This window comes from Typopeltis vanoorti, chromosome 5, assembly GCF_054136105.1.
Source record: "Typopeltis vanoorti isolate ZY-2024b chromosome 5, IOZ_Tvanoo_1.0, whole genome shotgun sequence".
In the NCBI taxonomy this organism is placed as follows: domain Eukaryota; kingdom Metazoa; phylum Arthropoda; class Arachnida; order Uropygi; family Thelyphonidae; genus Typopeltis; species Typopeltis vanoorti.
In genome coordinates this window covers 72,150,683-72,171,481 of record NC_143553.1, presented here as the reverse complement: position 1 = coordinate 72,171,481, position 20,799 = coordinate 72,150,683, and the positions used below count along the sequence as shown (strand labels likewise).

Here is a 20,799-nt window from a genome sequence, read left to right as displayed (position 1 = left end):
GAAGTCATTCTTCCTTTTACTTGCCACATAGCAGAAGAACTCTGGGATTATCCTTGATCTCCTTGGCTAAGTTCTTCTCATAATCTGATTTAGCTTTTCTTACTATGCTGGTAACCTTCCTAGCTTGAGCCTTGTGCTGCTCATGGGTGTACTGATTGCCTTTCTCCTTTTAAATTCTCCCTAACATTTTCTTTTTTTGCAGATCAAGCTTGATACTACTGCTCATCCATCTAACTCCTACCTTGTTTGTCTTTCTGATCATGAGGACACAATCTGATATTGCCTTCCTCAGATACCCACTGATTTTATCCCATGCACTGCTAACATCTTTACCCTGCAATATATTCTGCCATGGGACTGCCACAAGCTCGCTCCAAAGCTTGTTATAATTGCCTAACCTGTAGTTCCATATATACTTCTTAATCCACAAATTTTGCAACCTCCCAAGTCAATACCACATGATCGCTCTCACCAATTGGAGGTAATGCGGACACCTTACTTATGCATATATCATCTGGACCAATGACCAGGTCCAAAACTTTCACAGAGAAGACAAGCCTCGATTAAAGTATTTAATAAACTGAGCAACTCGCTCCTATCCCTGCACCAGACTCTCATATATCCACCTAGTCTTTGCCTAAAATCAAGAAACCCTTTCTGGTCTATGGACAAGCTCTCTTCAGGTGCCTTTCCATCAACACCTGACATGTGGAGAGAACAATGGTCCAACAATCTTCCAATAAATAATTTCCTGGTTGAAGATCCCTGTGCTCTGCAGCCTGGTTCTGATCCATCGTCAACAGAATCAGAACTAACCAGGGAAGATGTGGCTACATACTACATAAATGGAGACTGTCAGACCACCCTTATTGTGACCGTTTCCCTGTGGCCCAGACGATCACTCATATTGTGAATGACTGTCCAAGGTGCCAATTTCATGGTGGTTGCTTCCAGGTGACAGATGAGGTCCTGGATTGGCTTTTCTGGTCTGGACATTGACCTGTAGCTGCTTTTGCCATAAGCATAAATAAATAAATAGCTGACTTAGGGTAACACTCCTGTTTCAATGAGCAGATAATCAAATATATCAGTTACTCACTTCAGTTGAGCTCATTGCCTTCATTCACTGTATCCTTGAGAAGCTGCTTGCGACTGTTAAAGTAGTTTCATAGTCTGTGAACTATGAAACAACTCGCATGCCAATATCTGGCTAACTCTGTCTGACTTTTGCCAGCGTCTAGTGTTATGATAGTCTCGCCACTTGAATTCATTGGTTAAATGATGTCGTTATCCAAGAATTTTGTTATTACAAAATGCGTTGTTCTCACTCCAGATACAAAAGTCAAAACTACTTCAAAATGCCTGCTTTTATGGTGTGGCTCATTTGCATATACCATTGACAGTGCTACTCATTTTTGTATGATAACAAGACTCAGTATCACTTTTTGCATAATGTATATGACTTTCTTATGCCCCCCTCCAAGTTATTGTGATTTTTCTCTTTATTCCTTAAGCTATGGAAGGCAGTGTATTAGTAGGTAATGTGTCGGCTTGATGTACCTAATTTAAATACCAAATGCATATAATCAGTATACAGGAGTATAAAAGCAAACTGCCTTGCCTGGTGTTGTACTACCCAAGTGATTACTTACACTTAGGCTCGGCGATAGTTTTTTCGGCATGAAACTCTATGGATTCGATGGATTTTGATCCGAGTTTCGTACCCGGCTATAAAATAAAATGGGATTTACCATCTCCCTTTAACTTGCCTTGCTTTTAGTTTAGTTTATTTACATGATGGTAAAATAGTTTGTAAAAGTGATCTGAGGCTAGTTGATGTTTGAGAAACTAAAGTTGTTCCAGATTATTGCAAAATTAAAGAGTTATCGGCATTTCTAATAGCCATCAAATTGATTGAAAAGTTTGAGGTAATATCTTTCTTCAGGTGTGTGTTTTGTTAATGCATCTTTAATTTCATGGGTCATCAATTCCCCTTTGGTCACAAATCTTGGAATGATTGGTATAATTTGTATTAATGTATCTTGAAGCTTTAGCAGTTATAACTTCATTTCAGTTTATTTGAAGTGTTTTATTGTGTACAGTTACACACTGATGTGTAGATTAGTTTTCTTTTGTAACTTGATTTCAGTTTATCTGAAATTGACGGCCTGGTTGGCAGTAGTTAGCGTATCTGCTCTCCAGCAAAAAGGCTGCAGGTTCGTGGGCATGGATGTTTATGATTGTCTGTGGAAATACTATTGGTGGTAGTGGTTGTGGATGCTAGATGACGTTGGTGTAGTTGTAGTTAGTTGTAGTTGGTTGGTTGAGTTGTGGAGACAGAGATCTGTAGAGTTGGTGCTCTAACTCGATGAGTCTGTGGACTCCCTTGATGTGTCACGTAATAATAATTATTTGTCTCAAGTATTTTATTGTGTACAGTTACACACTGATGTGTAGATTATTTTTCTTTTTGTAACTTGATTTCAGTTTATCTGAAGTGTTTATTGTGTATAGTTACACACTGATATGTAGATTATGTTTCTTTTGTAGCTTGATTTCAGAGTATCTAAAAAAAAAAAAAAAATCAGCTAACACCTTTTTATTCCCGTATACGGGGAGTAGGCGAGGCCATTTAGCCCTATCTAACTTTTGGAGACTGAGTGGGCAGTTCAGTCTCCACTGGCACCAATCAGAGATAGATGGCCCAAGGCTATCACTAATTAAGCGGTACATAGTGAAGAGAGATGGCTGAAATGTGCCGCCATCTCATGGTCCCTAACCCTAACACAATATATTTAATGTCTGAAAATAATGTGGGTTCTACAGTCGATTTTCTTGAGTTTACAGGACGAAAAACCCGAGTTTCCGGGAGGAAAAACCTGCTTGCCCGTGCCAGAGATCGACTAACTCGGGAACTGGAAGTATTTTATTGTGTTCCATAAAAAAAAGCATATGGATAGGAATAAATATGAGAGTTGTTTCAAAAGTTTGGTAAAAAAAATAAGTTAAACACATTTTTTTGGAAAAAATCACCTTTATTTCTCAACATAGTCTTCATAGAGGGCTACACATTTGGCCCTTCAAGTTTCCAATTTTTTCATCCCATCTAAAAAAGTAGGATTTGTTCAAATTGTGCAAAATAGTCATTGAAAGCCTTGATGACATCCTCGTTCAAAGAAAATTTTTTTTCCACCCAGCCAAATTTTTAAGTTTTGTAACAAGAATAAGTCACAAACAGCCAAGTCTGGAGAATATGGTGGATGTGGAACCAATTTGAACCTGAATTCCACTGTTTTGACTGCTGCTTGGACTCAGGTGTGTAGTGGTGGATCCAAGTTTCATCTACAGTCATTAATTGATGCAAAAAATACTGCTAATTGCGATCCAAACACTGCGTTGAAATGTCTTTTTGCATGCGTTTTTGATTGACAGTCAACATTCGTGGCACCCATCACGCAGCTTTTCCATGCGAAATTTTTTGTGCAGGATATTATACATCCATTCAGTTGAGATGCCTACAATCTCAGCAATCTCACGCACTTTCACTTGGCGGTCTTCCATAATGATACCATGGATTTTGTCAATGACTTCCTTCGTGGTGACTCAGTCGGGTCCCCAGAGAATGCTTCATCTTTGATGGACTTATGACCACATTTAAACTCATTTATCAAAAAATAAATAGTCTTTAATGCTGGTGAAGAGTCCCGATAAATGGTGTCTAACTCGGATTTGATCTGCACGGCCGTTCACTTCTTGAAATAAAAGAGTCAAGACCTACCGGGCTGGTAGGTCATGACTGATTATATGCAGTTACCCTTGTGTTGCACTACCTTTAGGTGAGAGCTACCTACCCAATGGTAGTGTAATACAAGGGCAACTCGTAGCAAAGGTGGAGGAAGCATCACGCATTTCATCGCCTTCCAAAAATCATCACCCACCAAGCACCTTTTCGAATTTTATGTCACATCCGTGACATAAAAACGCTTCAAATTTTGTCTTATCTTAAATTCCTGGAAACCTCTAATTAAAGTAACTTTAATGTAAAAAAGATAAATAAAGAAAGAAAAAATAATTTCATGAATATATAGAGTAGATATTTATAATCCTGCATAATCATAAATAAACTAAATAAATCTAACGCCTTTTTATTTTATATAGAGTAGATAACAATAACTTGACATAAAAATGTGACATAAAAACCACTCTCCAAAAAATGCCGATTGGGATGATCTTTACAACTTCTATGCTCCATTTTCTTTATTGGGGTGCTGCTTTCTTTCTGACCCAAACATATGTACTGAATGTGTCACTGAAATAATTTTCATAGGTATGGAAACATTTATTCCCCAGTCCACTCTACATTCCCAGCCTCTAACCTAGCCTCAGTTCTCCAGAAAGTGTGCCAAGGCTGCACAAGTGAAAAATTTAGTATACCATAACTGGCTTTTATCTAAACTTCCATTTTCCTTTACTGTTTATGCTAAAGCATGGAATAGTTGCAAGATGATTATCAACTCATACAAAATGGAATTTGAAAGAGCTAAAAGCAGGAAATTTGCATCCTGTCCAAATATCAGTCATGCCTTCTGGTCTCTTGCCAAAGCCATCTGCCATAACTTCTGTCCATCGCTGCTTCCACCATTGTTACACTCAGTTGGTTCTATTGGATCATCACCCACAGAAAAGCCAGCCTCCTGGCTTCCTACTTCTCTTCTAATTTATACATGGTCGATCTTTGAAAATACTCAAAGACCAACCATTCCACTCACCACACAGTGGCCTTCTTGGCACTTTGCCAGAAAGAAATAAGAAAAATTTTATCCATTTACTAAAAAAAAGTCTCCTGACCCTGATGACATTTCTCCAATTATCCTAAAGATGTGTACACCAAAGTTAACTCTCATTCTGTGTTACATTTTTATGTTTTCAAATTACACTGGTTTTTATCCCTCAGCATGAAAATTAGCCCACATAACAACCTATTCCCAATCAGGGTGATACATCCTTACTATAAACTGCCACCCTGTTTCACTTATCTCATTTCACTTACTACATCTTAAGCAAAGGAGATAGCCATCAACATTCAACCCCTATGCTACCTTCACCTTGAAAGTGCTAATAAATAAATGATCGCTTCTGCTGCTTACCTATATCACTCATCTCTGGATGAATATCATGGAACAATCTAGGTGAGTCTCAGATGGTTGCTCTTGATATCTCCAAGGCTTTCAATAGGGTCTGGCACAAGGATTCATTGTGCTTCTCATTTGACATATCCCATGACTTGTGCAACTGGATTGACAGCTTTCTGATTGGACATATATTATGTGTGATGATTGATGGTTTGTTATCCTCTAATTATTATTATTATTATTATTTGACACCTCCAGGGAGTCCAGACTTATCGAGGGAGGGCACCTGCTCTACAACTCAATCCACCAACGCCATCTACTGACGACCACCACTAGTATTTCCAAAGACAATCACAAACATTCATGCCCACAGCAGGATTCGAACCCACAGCTTTTGACTGGAGAGTGGATATGCTAACCACTCAGCTTGCCAGGCTGACAAATTATGCCACTAATGCTGGCATCCTGCAAGGCTCTGTTCTCTCACCTGCTCTTTCTTATCTCAATATCAATGACCTACTCCAGTTGACTACATTTCCAATACACAGCTTTTCTGATGACAGTGTACTACACTCCTACTTCTCATTCATTAAACCATATGTTACACAACTTCCAGAATAGCAACCTCTGTTACCCTAAATTCTTACAACCATTCTTCAGTGGGGTTCAGACGGCCTTGTCAGATTCATTGCTAGCAAAATGCGGCCTGCCTTATTTCCTATTCTTGCAGTCTTACTCTTCACAAAACTCAAATCTCTATACAAGATGAGATCTTTCTTCATGGGATTACACTGTCATCAAATCTCTCTTATTATTTTTGAATGCCAAAGAAGTTTGGCATTCAAAAATAAGGATTTCTCATTTGTTCAAGGCATTACTATACTTAACAATTGTTAATCCTCTACAAATCTGAAATCTGTCCAGCCATTGGATACTGTTCTCACACATCTGGGGGCACTCCTCATAGTTTCCTAAAAATACATCACTCAGCACAGAATAGAGCAATTAGGTTGATTAATGACTCACTCTCAATTCACTTCACCCACTTCACCCACTCTCAAGCAGGCATTCAGTTCCTGCTGCTTGCATCTTCTATAAATACTACCACAGATGGTGCTCATCTGAACTGACATCAATAATTCCTCTATCCACTGTTAAATCCATTAAAACACATGTAGTAACTACTCAACATCCCTTCATAGTTCAACTTCAAACCCACTAAGCAAATTTGTTCTCCTCCTCTTCATTTACCTCCTCTCTACTGCCATCTGGAATATTCTCTGATCTTATGTGTTTTCCACAGAATACAGTCTACAGATGTTCAAACTAAATTTGAACAAATTCCTTTTCACCCACCCATGCAACTATTGCACTATAGGCTACTCAACCTCTTGTGTATGGGATTATCATATAAAAAAAAGTAAAACATAATCATAAGGATAGTATGTAATTACTTATTTATGAAATACAGTAAAAGTTTGATGTAATGAGTATGGTCTGGGAAGAAGTCAATTATTATAAGTGCTTTTGTTAGCATGGTCAATGTAATGTTAAAAAAAAGATTTTTTTGGTTGTAAATTTTGTTAGCACTGTCATTACCAACAAATTGCTTTTGCTCATTTTCCACAGTCATATAAATGTTTCATTCCATTTCAGGATAATTGAACAGAACTGTAATATAAGAAGTGAAAATGTTTATAAAGATGATCAGTCACATGAACTAAGTGGCAATATTTCTGTAGAGTAGCTCTTGTTTATGTTGTGTGGTGGATAAATGTAGTGTGCTGAGAAGGATTGTGACAGTTTGTCCAAATCATCATTATTCAACTTGGTAGCCAGTTTCTTCTCCATTTTAGGATATAACAGTAAAACAGTTTTTCCATAGGCTGGCAGCCAGATAGTACACAGGACCAAATCTGATGGTAATGCATCTGTTGGAGGCTTCCTGATCAGCTGGCAAATAATTCTGCTGCCACTTACTCCATCAGGTCATGCTTGGAAGAGTTAGCAGTATGGGGGGGGGGGCACTGTTTGAAGCTACACTTGGACTGGAGTCCAGGCACTCCTGTGTAAGAGTTATGTATACACAAGTCCCTGGGAATGGAAATGGGAATATCAGATTTTGCAAAAGCATATGTTCCTCTCTTTTGTAGAAAGCATCATGCAGGATGCTAGTTGGAGTTCTCGTAACAATAGGTGATCAGGTTTTGATGTCTTTAAGTGGCTGTGTACTGATGTCTCACATCTTGGTGAAATGGATATTGAAGTGTTTTTATGGGAAGAAATTTCGGTGGGGAGTTGGGACATATTTTTATTATTTTTTCAAATTTTTTGTTGTATTTTTCATATTTTTAGATGTTTTTAAATTTTTTATTAGAAATATTTTTGTATCTGCAGTTAAAATGCTAGTATTTGTATGATTGACTTTAATATGGAGAATTGTTGATTGAGGAAACAAAATCTGATATTCCTTGCCAAAGGCTATCCAACCTGGAATACCTGCTTTTTGATCTGCTCTGGCTCAAGATTTTCTTGCCTCACTAGATAATCAGAATACTAGTTACTAGGTGAGGATTCTTTAGTATTTACCAGAATACTAGATAATCCTCACCATTCTTCCAACATTCTGGACCTTTTCTTAACTAGCTCTCCCTCCAAATAAATTGTGAATGGAAAAGGCAGACCTCTTCTCTCACCTTGGGAACTCTGACCACAATTTTATTCAAGTCTTATTCTCTATAGTTCATCCTTCTCCCAGCCAATGCCAGCCTGATACTCTGTGGTACCACAATTGTGCCAACTGGGATGACCTTTGGAATTTTTATGCCTCTTTTTCATGGTCAGACTACTGCTTTTGCTTTCCTGATCCAAACATCTGCACTGAGCTAATAAATAAAATAAAATAATCCTCACTGGAATGAGAGCCTTCATTACACACCCCCCCCCCCCACACACACACCTGTATTCAAAGCTCTGGTTCTCAAAAAAATGCATCTTTGCAGTCCATGATAAACATGCAGCATATGTGAAATGGCTTATATTCAAAACTCCAAGTTTTCATTCAACTAGCATAACAGCCCTAAACAAGTGTAAAAAAAAATTATCAACGATTCCAAAGCAGACTTCATAAGAATGACATTCTTTGAACTTGACTCCTGCTCAACTGGTAGGTGAGCCTTCTTGTCTCTTGGTAAGGCTGTTAACAAGGGACCAGAAGATCCCTTGTTGCAAACAAAAAATTGTTATAAAGTTTCTTTGTAGCTTAGATGGGATTTGAACATAGGTCTTTTAGGCAAAAGAGCATCATTTGATCACCGAGGTACTGAGATTTTCACTTTTATAGTGTAATATGAATTATTTAATTTCAATTATTAATGAGCATTTAAATAACTCACTTATTGAACAATATGCTGTAAAAGTCCTATAGAAAATTTGAAAAATAAGACATTTAATAAAAGTATTATGAAACCTTACAAATATTCTGAGGATAGTTAATAAATTTAAGGAATATCATCCACTGTTCCCTTTTTAACTGAACTATGTTGTGAAGCTGATAGTAGTCATTGGTTGGGATTCATTATTTTTGCTTGCTATTAACATTTTTAAATTATCGTACTGGTCATCAGAATAAGAAATTTGTTCTTTCGCATTTTGAGATTAAATATTTTTAAAAGCTTATTAATGCAACTCAGTTATATACATAAATGTATCCTGGAGTCAAAAGATCCCTTGATTCTACCTACATGAATACAACCTTAGTTACAATTTACCAGATTCACATAGCTCTGCTGTTCAGTGCTGGTGCTCTTGCGAGATCACACGCATGTGTATAAACATAGCTAGAACCGAAGCGTGGACTCCAGTTTGAACTTAACTGTAGTTGTTTGATAGCTCTGTTGTTGTTAGTGTGTAATGTTTCTGTCGGTCTTTTTTTTTTTTATATATATATATATCTTTCTACTTTGACACCTGACAAAGTTGGCTTACCAACGAAACTAGTTGTGTCCATATTAAACTTTTATTCTTAATTATCTTGGTGGTTTAAGTCATTAAAATTATTGAACATGTTCATAAACCGAGTCAATTTGCATACAAATAATAATAATATATATTATTATTATTATTTGGAAGATCATCACACAGATTAAATATATATATATATCTGAATTTTAAATTATAAATTTTCTAGGTGCTTCATGCCACCATTAAGCAGGGTAATGATTTCACACGTTTGCGCGGTTAGCCTAGTGACTGTGCGCTTCACAACCATATGCCTGGGGAAGGATTACCCTAGGTTCGATTCCCATCGGAGACGTGCAGAGCTTAAGGATCTTCCTCAGCCATAGCCAAGTTAGCCGGTCTTGGGTGTGGACAGCAGGGTTTTTCTCCAGTTTATCTTGGGGTTTTTCATCCCGCAAAGCAGGCAAACAGGCCTTGAGAACTCGACACGACAGGCATAGGATACACCGGGGTGTAGGGCTGACCACCTTATCCTGTGAACGGTTTGAGGTCCAATGATTAATAAACCCTTGATACTGCAAGGTAAAGGAGGGAAAAGAAGATGAGATGATTTCACACCAGGAAATGAAAATTGTGCCATAGTGGTATTTGAACCCACATCCTGTTTGTTTAACAACAGAGATTATCCACTTATCTTGCAAATCTGAGGGAGAAAATATATATGCTTGATTAGGATGAAGCTAACAGTGACATATTTTGCAGAATTCAGAACATAAGTTATTCCATGTTTCAATTCCATCTTTGCTCCCTCCTGAAATGACACAGAATCAGAACTGTACACAAATCTCTAAATAATATTTCTACCTGCCCAAGACAAATTAAGGATTGCCTAGACCCTCTCTCCTTCCCAGAGAACTAGTTTATTAAGGGGAAAAAAAACAAAAAAAACATCTGGAATGAAGAACCAAAAAGGGGACTATCTCAACATGCCATAGAGAGAGAGAGAGAGAGAGAGAGAGACCACTTCATAAGATGGAAGAAAGCCAAGCTATGTCACGAATCCTATTTTAAATTGGAGAAACTTTTCCTGGAAGCAGCACAAGTTCTACAGACCCCGGTTAACAGAATGGATGACATGATTTTAAACAGATATTGGTACACTGTGCTTTCTATGCACCTGCATTAACAATAGGAATCACCACAGAGAGCATTGGCACTCACTATGTATGTGACTTTCCCTTCTTATTGAGGCCATTTTAGTTTCTATCTTCAGTTGTGCAGTGTTAAATTGCCTCTGCTAATGCAAGCTTAACCTAGCAAAATATCAGCTGTAAATAATTAGTAAATTATTTATTTACATCCCATTGTCTATGTAGTTTTCTGTTCCAGAAATTTTGAACAGAATGTTCGAAATTTCTGGAATTTCTTTTTTAATCATAATTTAAAATAAATCATGTTAAAAAGTGATATATGCAGTTATCCATTTTTTACAGCAGGTAGTAGCCATTATCATCAGGCTTCTGATAATAACTGTAGCTCTAATCCTTATAATTAGAGGGCTGCTTAATTTAAAACTGAATAATGTAATTTTCTGTATTACAATTATAATTTTTAAAATTAGCTACAAAAAATTGTTTTGTATTTTTCTTGTATTAGATTCGTGTATTCACATATGCTGTTGGACCTCATCCAATTCCATATGCCACCTTAAAAGGAATAGCATGCAGTAATCGAGGTTAGTTTTTTTTTTTTTTTTCAAAAATCTTGGAACTGCTAAGTATCATAATAGACATTTCCAGAAAGTCAGGAACTCATTGAGGTATGATCCTTTGTAGTTCATATAATATGTATATATATGAACCTAAATACTTATGTTCATTAATACATACATATCCTAAATACTCATTATACCTTTCCTTGAAAACATTCACTGAACTCACATGCACAAGTCATTTACTGGCAGCTTATTTCATTCACTCGCTACATGCCATGAGAAGAATCTGGACTTCACATGCTTTCTGACCACACCTTTACTCAGCTTGAGTGAGTAAAGGTTTACATGAGCTACAAAATTTCCCTGCTGTATATCATGTTCATTGGAAACCTTTACTAACTTTGATGTGTATGTATTTACTAAGATCCCTTTGCTAACTCGGATGTGCATGTGCATGCCATTGTATTTTTAAAATTTTGCAGACACCATTCTTTCAGTCTAGTAATTTAATTTGTTTAAATTAAAGTGTTAAAATTTGAAACTACACCTATTAGTTTTGCAGACCTACTGTTGCAGAAAACTGGTTGCTTCATGAGGACTTAACATTTAAAAATATATATAAATAGATAACAGAGTTTTCCAAACACTGAAAAACCATGACAAGAAAAAAATAAATTCATGCTAACAATAAATGTAAAGCCACATGGCATATGTTAACTGTCTGCAGTTAACGACTGAAGATGATGAGGAAACTGTAGAAAAGATTCAGGTGCTGCGTCTTTTCAACTGTTTCCTCATCTTTGTTATGAACCCAAGTGACTGTATCTGAGCACAGTCTCCAAAGGTGTTCTTTTCAAAGCATTATAAAGTGGGGAGAATAACTTACTTATTTCTAAATTTTTATGTTCTGTTTAACATTGAAGTTATACAATGTAATAATATAATTACCTTAACAGAATGGCCTCTAAACTTTAACTTACTGCCAATATCATCCTTAGGCATCTTGCTTCATCATCCACTTGTTGTTATTTCCCATCAGTATAAAATATTCAGTCTGTGTTGCACTTTGTTCAAAATGTTCAAAAGTCTGTGTTGCACTTTGTTCAAAACCTTGCACTTAGCAACATTGAACTAGCACTCTTTAACATTTGCACATAGAATTAATCAGTTCAAGTCAGCTCGCAAGAATTTTATATCGTATATGTCCCTTACCCACTGTCATTAATATACAAGATAAACATCAGTGGTTCAAGCACAGACTCTATTGATATGCTACTGATATCCTCTTTTTCTTGAACTATACCTCATACAAAACTTTACCATACTTTCAAATTGGAGAGACTTTTCCTGGAAACAACACAAGTTCTACAGACCCTGATTAACTGCAGCAGAATGGATGACATGATTTTAAACAGATTTTGGCACCCTGCTCTTTCTATGCATCTGCATTAACAATAGGAATCACCACAGAGAGCATTGTCGCCCACTATTAAGGATTAAAAACACTATTTAATTCTTCTAATATTCTTCTCTAAGTCACAGAGAGTACAATATAAACTTCTAAAACACACACACACACACACACACACACTCGCTCTCTCTTAGTGAAGTGTGTGTGTGTGTGTGTGTGTGTTTGCTGCGTAATGTTGTCAAAGTAAGTTGCAATTTAATAAACAATTTTAAAAAAATACATACTAACCGCAGTTAGCGAACTAACAAAGGCTTTCAATAAAATGAAACTAAAGTAGCAATAGAACTACAGACAGCTACAAGCAACCAGGAACAGGTTAACTTAGCTCAGCCTACTCGGCTATACTATCAAGTCGTTAAAAACAATGATAAAAATAAAGACAAATTTGAAAACAATCAAGTGATATAAACTAATAGTGAAACCGATAGCTCAACTAAACAGTGAGGGAACTAAAAATATCATAAAAGAAAAAATAGACCTAAGGAAAATCAAAATCGGAATAACAAAAATGAAAAGTATTAATAATGGAGGAGTCTTGATTGAATCCAAAGAAAAGACTGACATAGACTTGCTACATAACGAAAGAACGAAGGAATGCAAAGACACATTAGTAGCAAATCCCAGCAAGAAATATCTTCCAAGACTAATTATATATGATATTCCCAGTGAAATTGATACGAACAACGCAATCGACTCAATCCGCATGCAGAATAAAGAACTGTTCAGAACCGATACAAAAGCTGACACAGAAATTTATCATGATAAATAAAAAAACAAACAAGTGAAACTTAATTATTGAAGTTGATCCAACAGTGAGGATAAAATTGCTAAAAACTGGTGTCAAAATGCTGTGGAGAATTTGCCATTGTGCAGACTATGTAAATGTTCTGAGGTGCTTTAACTGCAATAAATTCTACCATCACACATGAGACTGCAGGGGAAAAACCACCTATCCATTCTGCTCTAAAGAATATAAGTTCAGCGAGTGCCCACGAAATAAGTCCGAGATGAACTGTATAAATTGCCAAAATCACAACAAGCCAAAACCAAAAATAACTGCAAATACATGGCACTAAGCAAAGATTGCCCGACATACAACTACTACAGACAGCTCAAAATTCAAAACACATGTTATGGAAAGCAATAATAAAGATAGCAGAAACAGCACTACTTCCCTGGCATGCCTTCAAATAAATCTTCGACGCTCTATAAAGGCTCATAAATAGATAAAATATAGGACTAGCATTAATACAAGAACCCTACAACATCAACAACAAAATATGCGGCTTTCCAAGTAATTATAAAATATTTTCAAAGGGGGTCAGAAAGAAAGCGAGCTGCAATACTAGTGATCAACCCTGAAGTCGAAGCAATATTAATTTCTCAGCACAGCAGTGAGGACTCAGTATTTATCCAAATTACATACAGAGGAATTAAAACTTTTGCTGCAAGTATGCATCTAAACTATCACGCTGACATAAAATACGATCTAGAAAAACTGGGCAACGTCGTGGATTTTACCATCAATGCAGTTCATGGGGACTCTGCATCAGCATTAAAGACCATTTATTATTGGATAAATGAGCAAAGATGAAGCGTGCTTCTGACACCCGACTGAGGTCACTATGAAGGAAATGATTGACAAAATCAATGGTATCATTATGGAAGACCGCTGCGTGAAAGTGCATGAGATTTCTGAGATTTAGACATCTCAACTGAACAGGTGTGTAATATCCTGCACAAAAAATTGCACATGAAAGAGCTGTGTGCACAATGAGCCACAATTGTTCTGGCTCAAAAACAATGCGAAAAGACAATTTAACGCAGTGTTTGGCAATGTTTAATTGCAATTTGCAGTATTTTTTACATCGATTCATAACTGTAGACGAAACTTGGATCCACCATTACAAACCTCAGTCCAAGCAGCAATCCAAACAGCAGACAATGACTGGTGAAAGAGCACCAAAAAAAGCAAAGATTGTTTTATCAGCTGGGAAGGTGATGGTCACTGTTTTTTAGAATTCCCAAGGAATTACCATGATAGACTATTTGGAAAAGGGGAAGACAATAACAGGAGTCTCTTATGTATCATTGTTGGACCATTTAAAAGAAGAACCAAAAATAGAACGGCCATGATTGGTGCACAAAAAAGTGCTCTTTCATCAAGACAATGCACCGTCCCACACATCAGCCATCGCAATAGCAATATTGCACAAATTGAGGTTTGAATTGGTTCCACATCCACTGTATTCTTCAGACTTGGCTGTTTGTGACTTCTTCTTCTTCCTAATTTTAAAAGTTTGACTGGGTGAGAAAAAAAATTTTTCTTGGAACGAAAATGGTATCAAGGCTGTCAGTGACTGTTTTGCACAATTTGGCAAATCCTACTTTTTAGATGGGATGAAAAAATTGGAAACTCACTGGACCAAATGTGAAAATCTCGATGGAGACTATGTTGATAAATAAAGGTGATTTTTTCCAAAAAAATGTGTTTAACTTATTTTTTTACCAAAATTTTCAAACACCAGTCATACCTAGGCACAATTTTTGGTGAAGATTGTAAATTAAATATGGAAATCGATAACAGAATCAACAGCTGGTATGGTTGGAAGTGAACTAAATAACTTTATATGGATATGAGAGAAATTAGTCAAAACACTAAATTAGCTGTATTCAAGACAGTTTTCAAAACAGTTTTAACTTATGGATCTGAGAGATGGATTAGAAATAAAACACATTACCAAAGATTAGAGATTATAGATATGGGAGCCCCAAGAAAGATTAGGGGCATGAACAGATGACATCGTATAAAAAACGAGGATATTAAGAAAAAACTTGGCATTGTTATCTAGGAATGTGTTAGCAAAGCTAATCTCAGGCGGTATGATATGGTCACTTAAACAGAATGGGAGAGGAAAGATTAGTAAAACAAGTGTTCTCTGCCAGGTTGTTAGGAAAAAGACCCAGAGGAGGACCAAGTTATAGATGAATTGATACAGGAAAAAGTGCCTTAGAAGACAGAAATATAAGATCTGATAATGTTGGAGTCTTTGCTGATAACAAATTGATTTGGAGGAAAATTGTTGATAGGAAGTTCGTAATGATATAAGTTTTTCATTTAGTACTATCATAATATTCTGTACATCCCTTTAGGGTACATGTCAGGAATTTGATAATGATGATAATGACTCCAAGGAATCCTTAAACTCATTGAGGGAGGCCCTAAACATCATGTCAAGAACTATCCAACATTTGCATAGTATCTGTCATAACTTGCTTTGAACTCATCCACAGTTATGGCATCCACAACAGACTCTGCAACCTATTCCACTCATTCACTACTTGCCAAGTAAAAAACCTAGTTCTGATACCTTTGTTAACTACACTCTTACTCAGTTTCCATGGATGGCCCCTAGTTCTCCACCACCAGACCTGTTCTTTAAAATTTTCTCTGAATTAATCTTGCAAAACCACTCAGTAATTTTTGTCTCAATCATATCACCCCTTTTCTGACTATCAAGCAGTATCTGTAACCCACAAATCTTCACCCTATTCTAGTAAGGTTTATTCCATAGACCTGCTACCATCTTGGTCACTTGCCTCTGGATCCTCACCACCTCCTTTTCATCACCAAGAAACCTAGCTCCCAGATCTGCACACACAGTAGTCAAGATTTGGTCTTATCAAGGTTCGATAAAGAGGAACAATAATCTGATTTTCTCTGTTCATCAAAGTGTTTTTCAGTAACCAAGTAATCTGATGAGCTGCTTTAGCCGCTTTTGCTATGTATCTCCTAAACTTTAACTCCTTATCTACTAACACTCCCAGTCTCTGACTTTATCAATTTCCTGGAGTACAGTTCCACCAATATGGTATACAGCTAGTAATCTTCTCACCCCAAAATGCATAACCTTACAGTTTGCCACATTAAACTGACATCCATTCTCCTTTGCCCAGTCTGCTAATCCATTCAAATCATCCTGCAAAATTTTGACATCATTTGTAATAACTATTGCTCTATGTAACTTTGCATGATCAACATATAACTGAGCAGTTCCTCTCAGATCCTTTCCTATAACGTTAATGTACAAATTAAAGAATAGCAGTCCTAGAACAGTGTGTCACACCACTACTCACAGGCCTTCTTTTGGACTCTACACCTGAATAAACTACTCTCTGATATCTCTTCATCAACAACTCTCCTATCCATTTCCATTTGCTGCAATTTACTGATAAGAATTCCATGTGGTATCCTGTCAAAGACCTTTGCAAAGTCCATCAGAATCACTGTAAATCTATTACCTTTATCCAACTCAGTCGCTGTATTACGAAATTGAGCAAGTTACTGAGGAATGACCAACCCCTTCACAGAACCATGCTAATAACATTAATAATAATTATCACAGAACTTAATTACATTAATTCTGTGATAATTACAGAATTAATGTAATTCTGTAATTATCACAGAATTGTTGTTCAACCTAAACACTTTCTTGACTGAGAATACCATGTTTGACAATCTACAAGATCAAGACCTCATAGTCACTTTCCATAGCCAGAGGCAAAGTGTTGCATTGTTATGGGCACATCTTCTGATTCTCTTAACAGATCCAGCACTCTCGAACCTCTTGTTCCCTGAACGATATTCCATTTCTGTCTTGCCATGTACCCTTTCTGCCCTTCAGTTTCTGGCCCTATAGTTGTAGTCTCTCATAATAATTGCTTGGCCTGCACTCAATGTGCTAACCCATCAGTGCATAGCATTCTCCTGCTTCTGGTCTCCCCTCCCCAGTCTGTAGCAGTAACCAATAATATCATTTGTCCTACTGGCCTCTATCTCTTGCACCAGACAGCTTCAAATGGACCATCTTTTTAACATTTCTTCATCAGAAGAAGTTCAAAAGTTCTTCATCAATTATTACAGTGCCCTACTGTAAAATTAGATGCACTAGAAATTTTCCTTTTTTTGCATCGACTTTTAAAGAGGTCGCAACTCGTAAACACGCTAAACTAACTTTGTATTAGCGTTGTAAATAAGCCCATGTATTTAACCCCAAGGAATTAACATATAAGATTGTACAAAAATAGAAAATGTCTAAATTGTAAGGTTCAAGGACAGTGCCTTAGAAATCATCATTGTATTGATGTAGGAACTGTATATAAAATGTGTAAGGGAATTTTAATGTGCTCAAAGTCAGCCTGATAACACCTTCAAGGTGAGTGGTAAAAGGGCGGTATACTTCTGAAGTAGTTCCACTGTTTGAAAATGGGATTAAGTGTGTATATTCGGTGAGAACTAAAAGTGAGCTTTAATTAGAAGGTCAAGATGGTTTGTCAGGAATGTTTGGGGGCCTTGACCCTTCGTCCAGAGACCTGAGAAAATTGTATAAAGGTCATCTAGGAATGAATGAGAGAGGAAAGAAAGAGAAGAGAAGAGAGAACTTCAGAAGGGGTTGATTCGCCGTGTTTGTTGGTCCGGTTGAAGTCGCGAAGAACAGCCACAGGAGCCGTGAAACTTCTGAGGGGGAAGAGAAGCAGGACCAGCATTCATTGCCAATAGGACAATCTGCTAAGTGTTTCAATCATTGGACCCCCCCCCCCCTCCCCCTTCGGCCAATTCATAGACATCGGGAAAAATGTGCTCCAGGTCCTGCGAGCCATTCCAAGTGAGACGACGGTGACAACGGAATCTCTGCATGGAAGTCAAAACCAGAAACAGATGGCAAGCCAAAGGAACTAGGAACGGGTGCATAATAGCATTAAAGGAGATATGTGAGCTAATTTCATTGCGTTTGCTTATGATATGTGAAACTGTCTGAGAAGGGCTGATAAGTTTCTTTAAGTGTTGATATAACTTGTCTAAGAATAGTTTGATTACAGTTATAGTTAGTATTACTAGTTACAAGTAACAGAGCATGATATTCCTTGAATTGTAATGGCCTAATAGTTTTTTTTTTAATGTTGATATAATATGTTACATGACTCTGTGCATTTTCTAAATGTTAAATTGCTGATGTTTTAAGCTTAAAGTTGAGTTAAGAGAGAATCTTTCCCTATTGTATGATTTTGTATAATTATAGTTTAGTGTAAATAAATATGTTTGTTTTGTTTAGTGTGCCGCCTGATCTTTACGCAATGCACTGTTTCAAAATAAGCACAAACCTGTGCGTGAAGGGATTTAAGACTGTTTAATGTTAAGAAGGGCTTTAGGATAATTTCAGAGTGAACTCTACTGGAAGTACAACATAATTATATCTTATACTACAAGGAGAGCACTGGTGGTGCAGTCGATTAATCTAAATAAATTTCCAAAGTTCTCCCGGTATAGGAAAAATATTAAAAGTAAAGTTAATAAAGAATAGGAAGTTAAAGTATTAAAGGATAAAGAGTTAAAAAGGCAGTAGAGATAAACTAATAAAAGTAAGAATAGAGTAGAGAAAAATGATTAAAGTAATAATAGAAAACATATAAGAAGAGGAATTAATAACAATTAATAGAGAATATAGTTAGAGAGAAGATTTAATACTAATAATAACAGAAGTAGAGACAATACAGAGAAATATTACAAAGGCGCACCCAAATTACGAAATAAGTGCACACACATAAGGAAATGTTTACGCTACCTCCTGTGTTATTCCCTTCATTCCTTCCTGAAAGTACAGTACCCTGTAATTACATTCTATCCTTGTAACTATATCATTTTCTCTCAACCATATCTCATCAATGCCAATAATGTTTTGCCAAATTGAGCTAACAATAATGAAAACTCCTGTCCTTTATGTCTGATACTCTGGTATTCATATAAATGCATTTCAATATCCCCTTGGGCGATAGTTACCCTTGCATAATGTCATTACCAGTCCATTCAGAATTTATAGCTGTGAAATACATTTGATATTGCATAATTATTCATTTCTGTACATACTAAATACAAGTTCTTTCTTCCATCAAATTGACTCTCTACACCTATAGAGTGCACACGATTCCTCATGCAGAATCTTCTCATTGATTCAATTGCAATCATGGTCCTTTATCTCCATTCGGTCTTATCACACTGAGGCAGCAAACTCACAGACTTTACTTTGTCACTCATCTTTTTCACTTCTATCAGCAATTCTTTCATATATTTTCTTATTGTATACTCTCATCTTTCAAATTTCCAATTGTGTCTCCAGTGCAATTGGAAGAACAGTGGAACAGTCCACTCTTTGATTGGAAAAGACCTGTGTTTGATTCTTGTTGTGACTGGAGTAATCTTTATATGGGGTTTTTCAATCGAAGGCGAGTTAACCGATCTCATACATATGTAACTGGATTTTTTTCTACCACAAACTTGGGTTTTTCATCCCGCATAGAGACAAATCAGCCATTAGAACATACGCAATTTACAAACAAACAAAATGCTGTTGTTGCTGATGATGGTAGTAGTGTCATTGAGTGTAGTTGGATAATTAAGTAGTAGTGGAGACATTGGGAGGTGTGTAGCGGAGTAGAGTACAATGCCATCTCGCAATGTCTCCTTAGTGGTGTCATATAATAATAATAATAAATCATTCATGCTTGTCAAAACAATCAGCTCTTTCACTTTTCCCCTCTGCAAACTTAATAGCTTCACTAACATCGTTCAGCTTTGCACCTGGGAAACATGCTTTCGTCACTCTCATTAAGTACACCTTTTATCATGATTCTCCGTGCAATATTTTCTCTTTACTCCCATTTTCTTGATCTTTTATACTTTTCCCCTTCACTTTCTCTAACATTCTTCCTCCTACTTTGTCATATGCCATTCATTCGTTTCTCAAATTGTTCACATTTTGTTCTGTGAAAGACTTTGTTTGCATTTGCTTTTTCTTTCCTTGCTATCATCTCATCCACATTATCATCAGCCACTTCCTTCAGGCTCTTTCATGCTTCATCCACTGTTGTTCACCCCTCCTACTACATTTTCTATAATACTTTTGCTATTTTACTTTATGTCATTCATATTAGTTACTTCATTCTTCTGCTTTCACTTATGCACATAACATTTCTGATATACCATCTGTCCACTCATGATTTTATATCATAAACATTTTCTCTTGGCAGTGAGTACATTGAACACAGACTACATCACATGGAATCATACCTGGAAAGAACTGCAGAAATTCCTTCTGACATTCAGTTTTAATACCCTTTTTATAGATAAATACTATAAGTGCTCTGCTGCAATCATTTTTCCAGTCATTTGGTAGCTTAGTTGGCTGAGTGAGTTACTGTATTTTCTCTCCAATAGGTCACTCATTTTAGATGTGAGATGATTTTCATCAACAAGTGCAATGCCACCATCCTACTTATTTGAGGCTAGAAGGCTTCCATGTTACTACTAATGATGTACATTAGGGTTGCTGCACTCATTCATGGGGATGGGGGGGGGGGGGTGAGTCACAGAGAAAAAAAAAAAATGGAAGTTGTTCTTCTAACTAGTCTATGCTCTTGAGGAACCTGTAACCCCTAGAAAGTGTGTCCCCAGATGGCGAATCAGG

At 36.6% G+C, this 20,799-nt stretch overlaps 1 protein-coding gene across 1 annotated transcript in view; it reads left to right on the top strand.

Annotated features, from left to right (window-relative positions):
* The window catches only part of LOC150106522 (voltage-dependent calcium channel subunit alpha-2/delta-1-like), a 174,987-nt gene that overhangs the window by 118,179 nt on the left and 36,009 nt on the right, over window positions 1-20,799 (top strand). Inside the window, exon 5 of the mRNA XM_090393425.1 lies at window positions 10,749-10,827. Coding sequence (XP_090249551.1) covers window positions 10,749-10,827 — 79 coding nt within the window. The remainder of the gene's footprint in view (window positions 1-10,748; window positions 10,828-20,799) is intronic.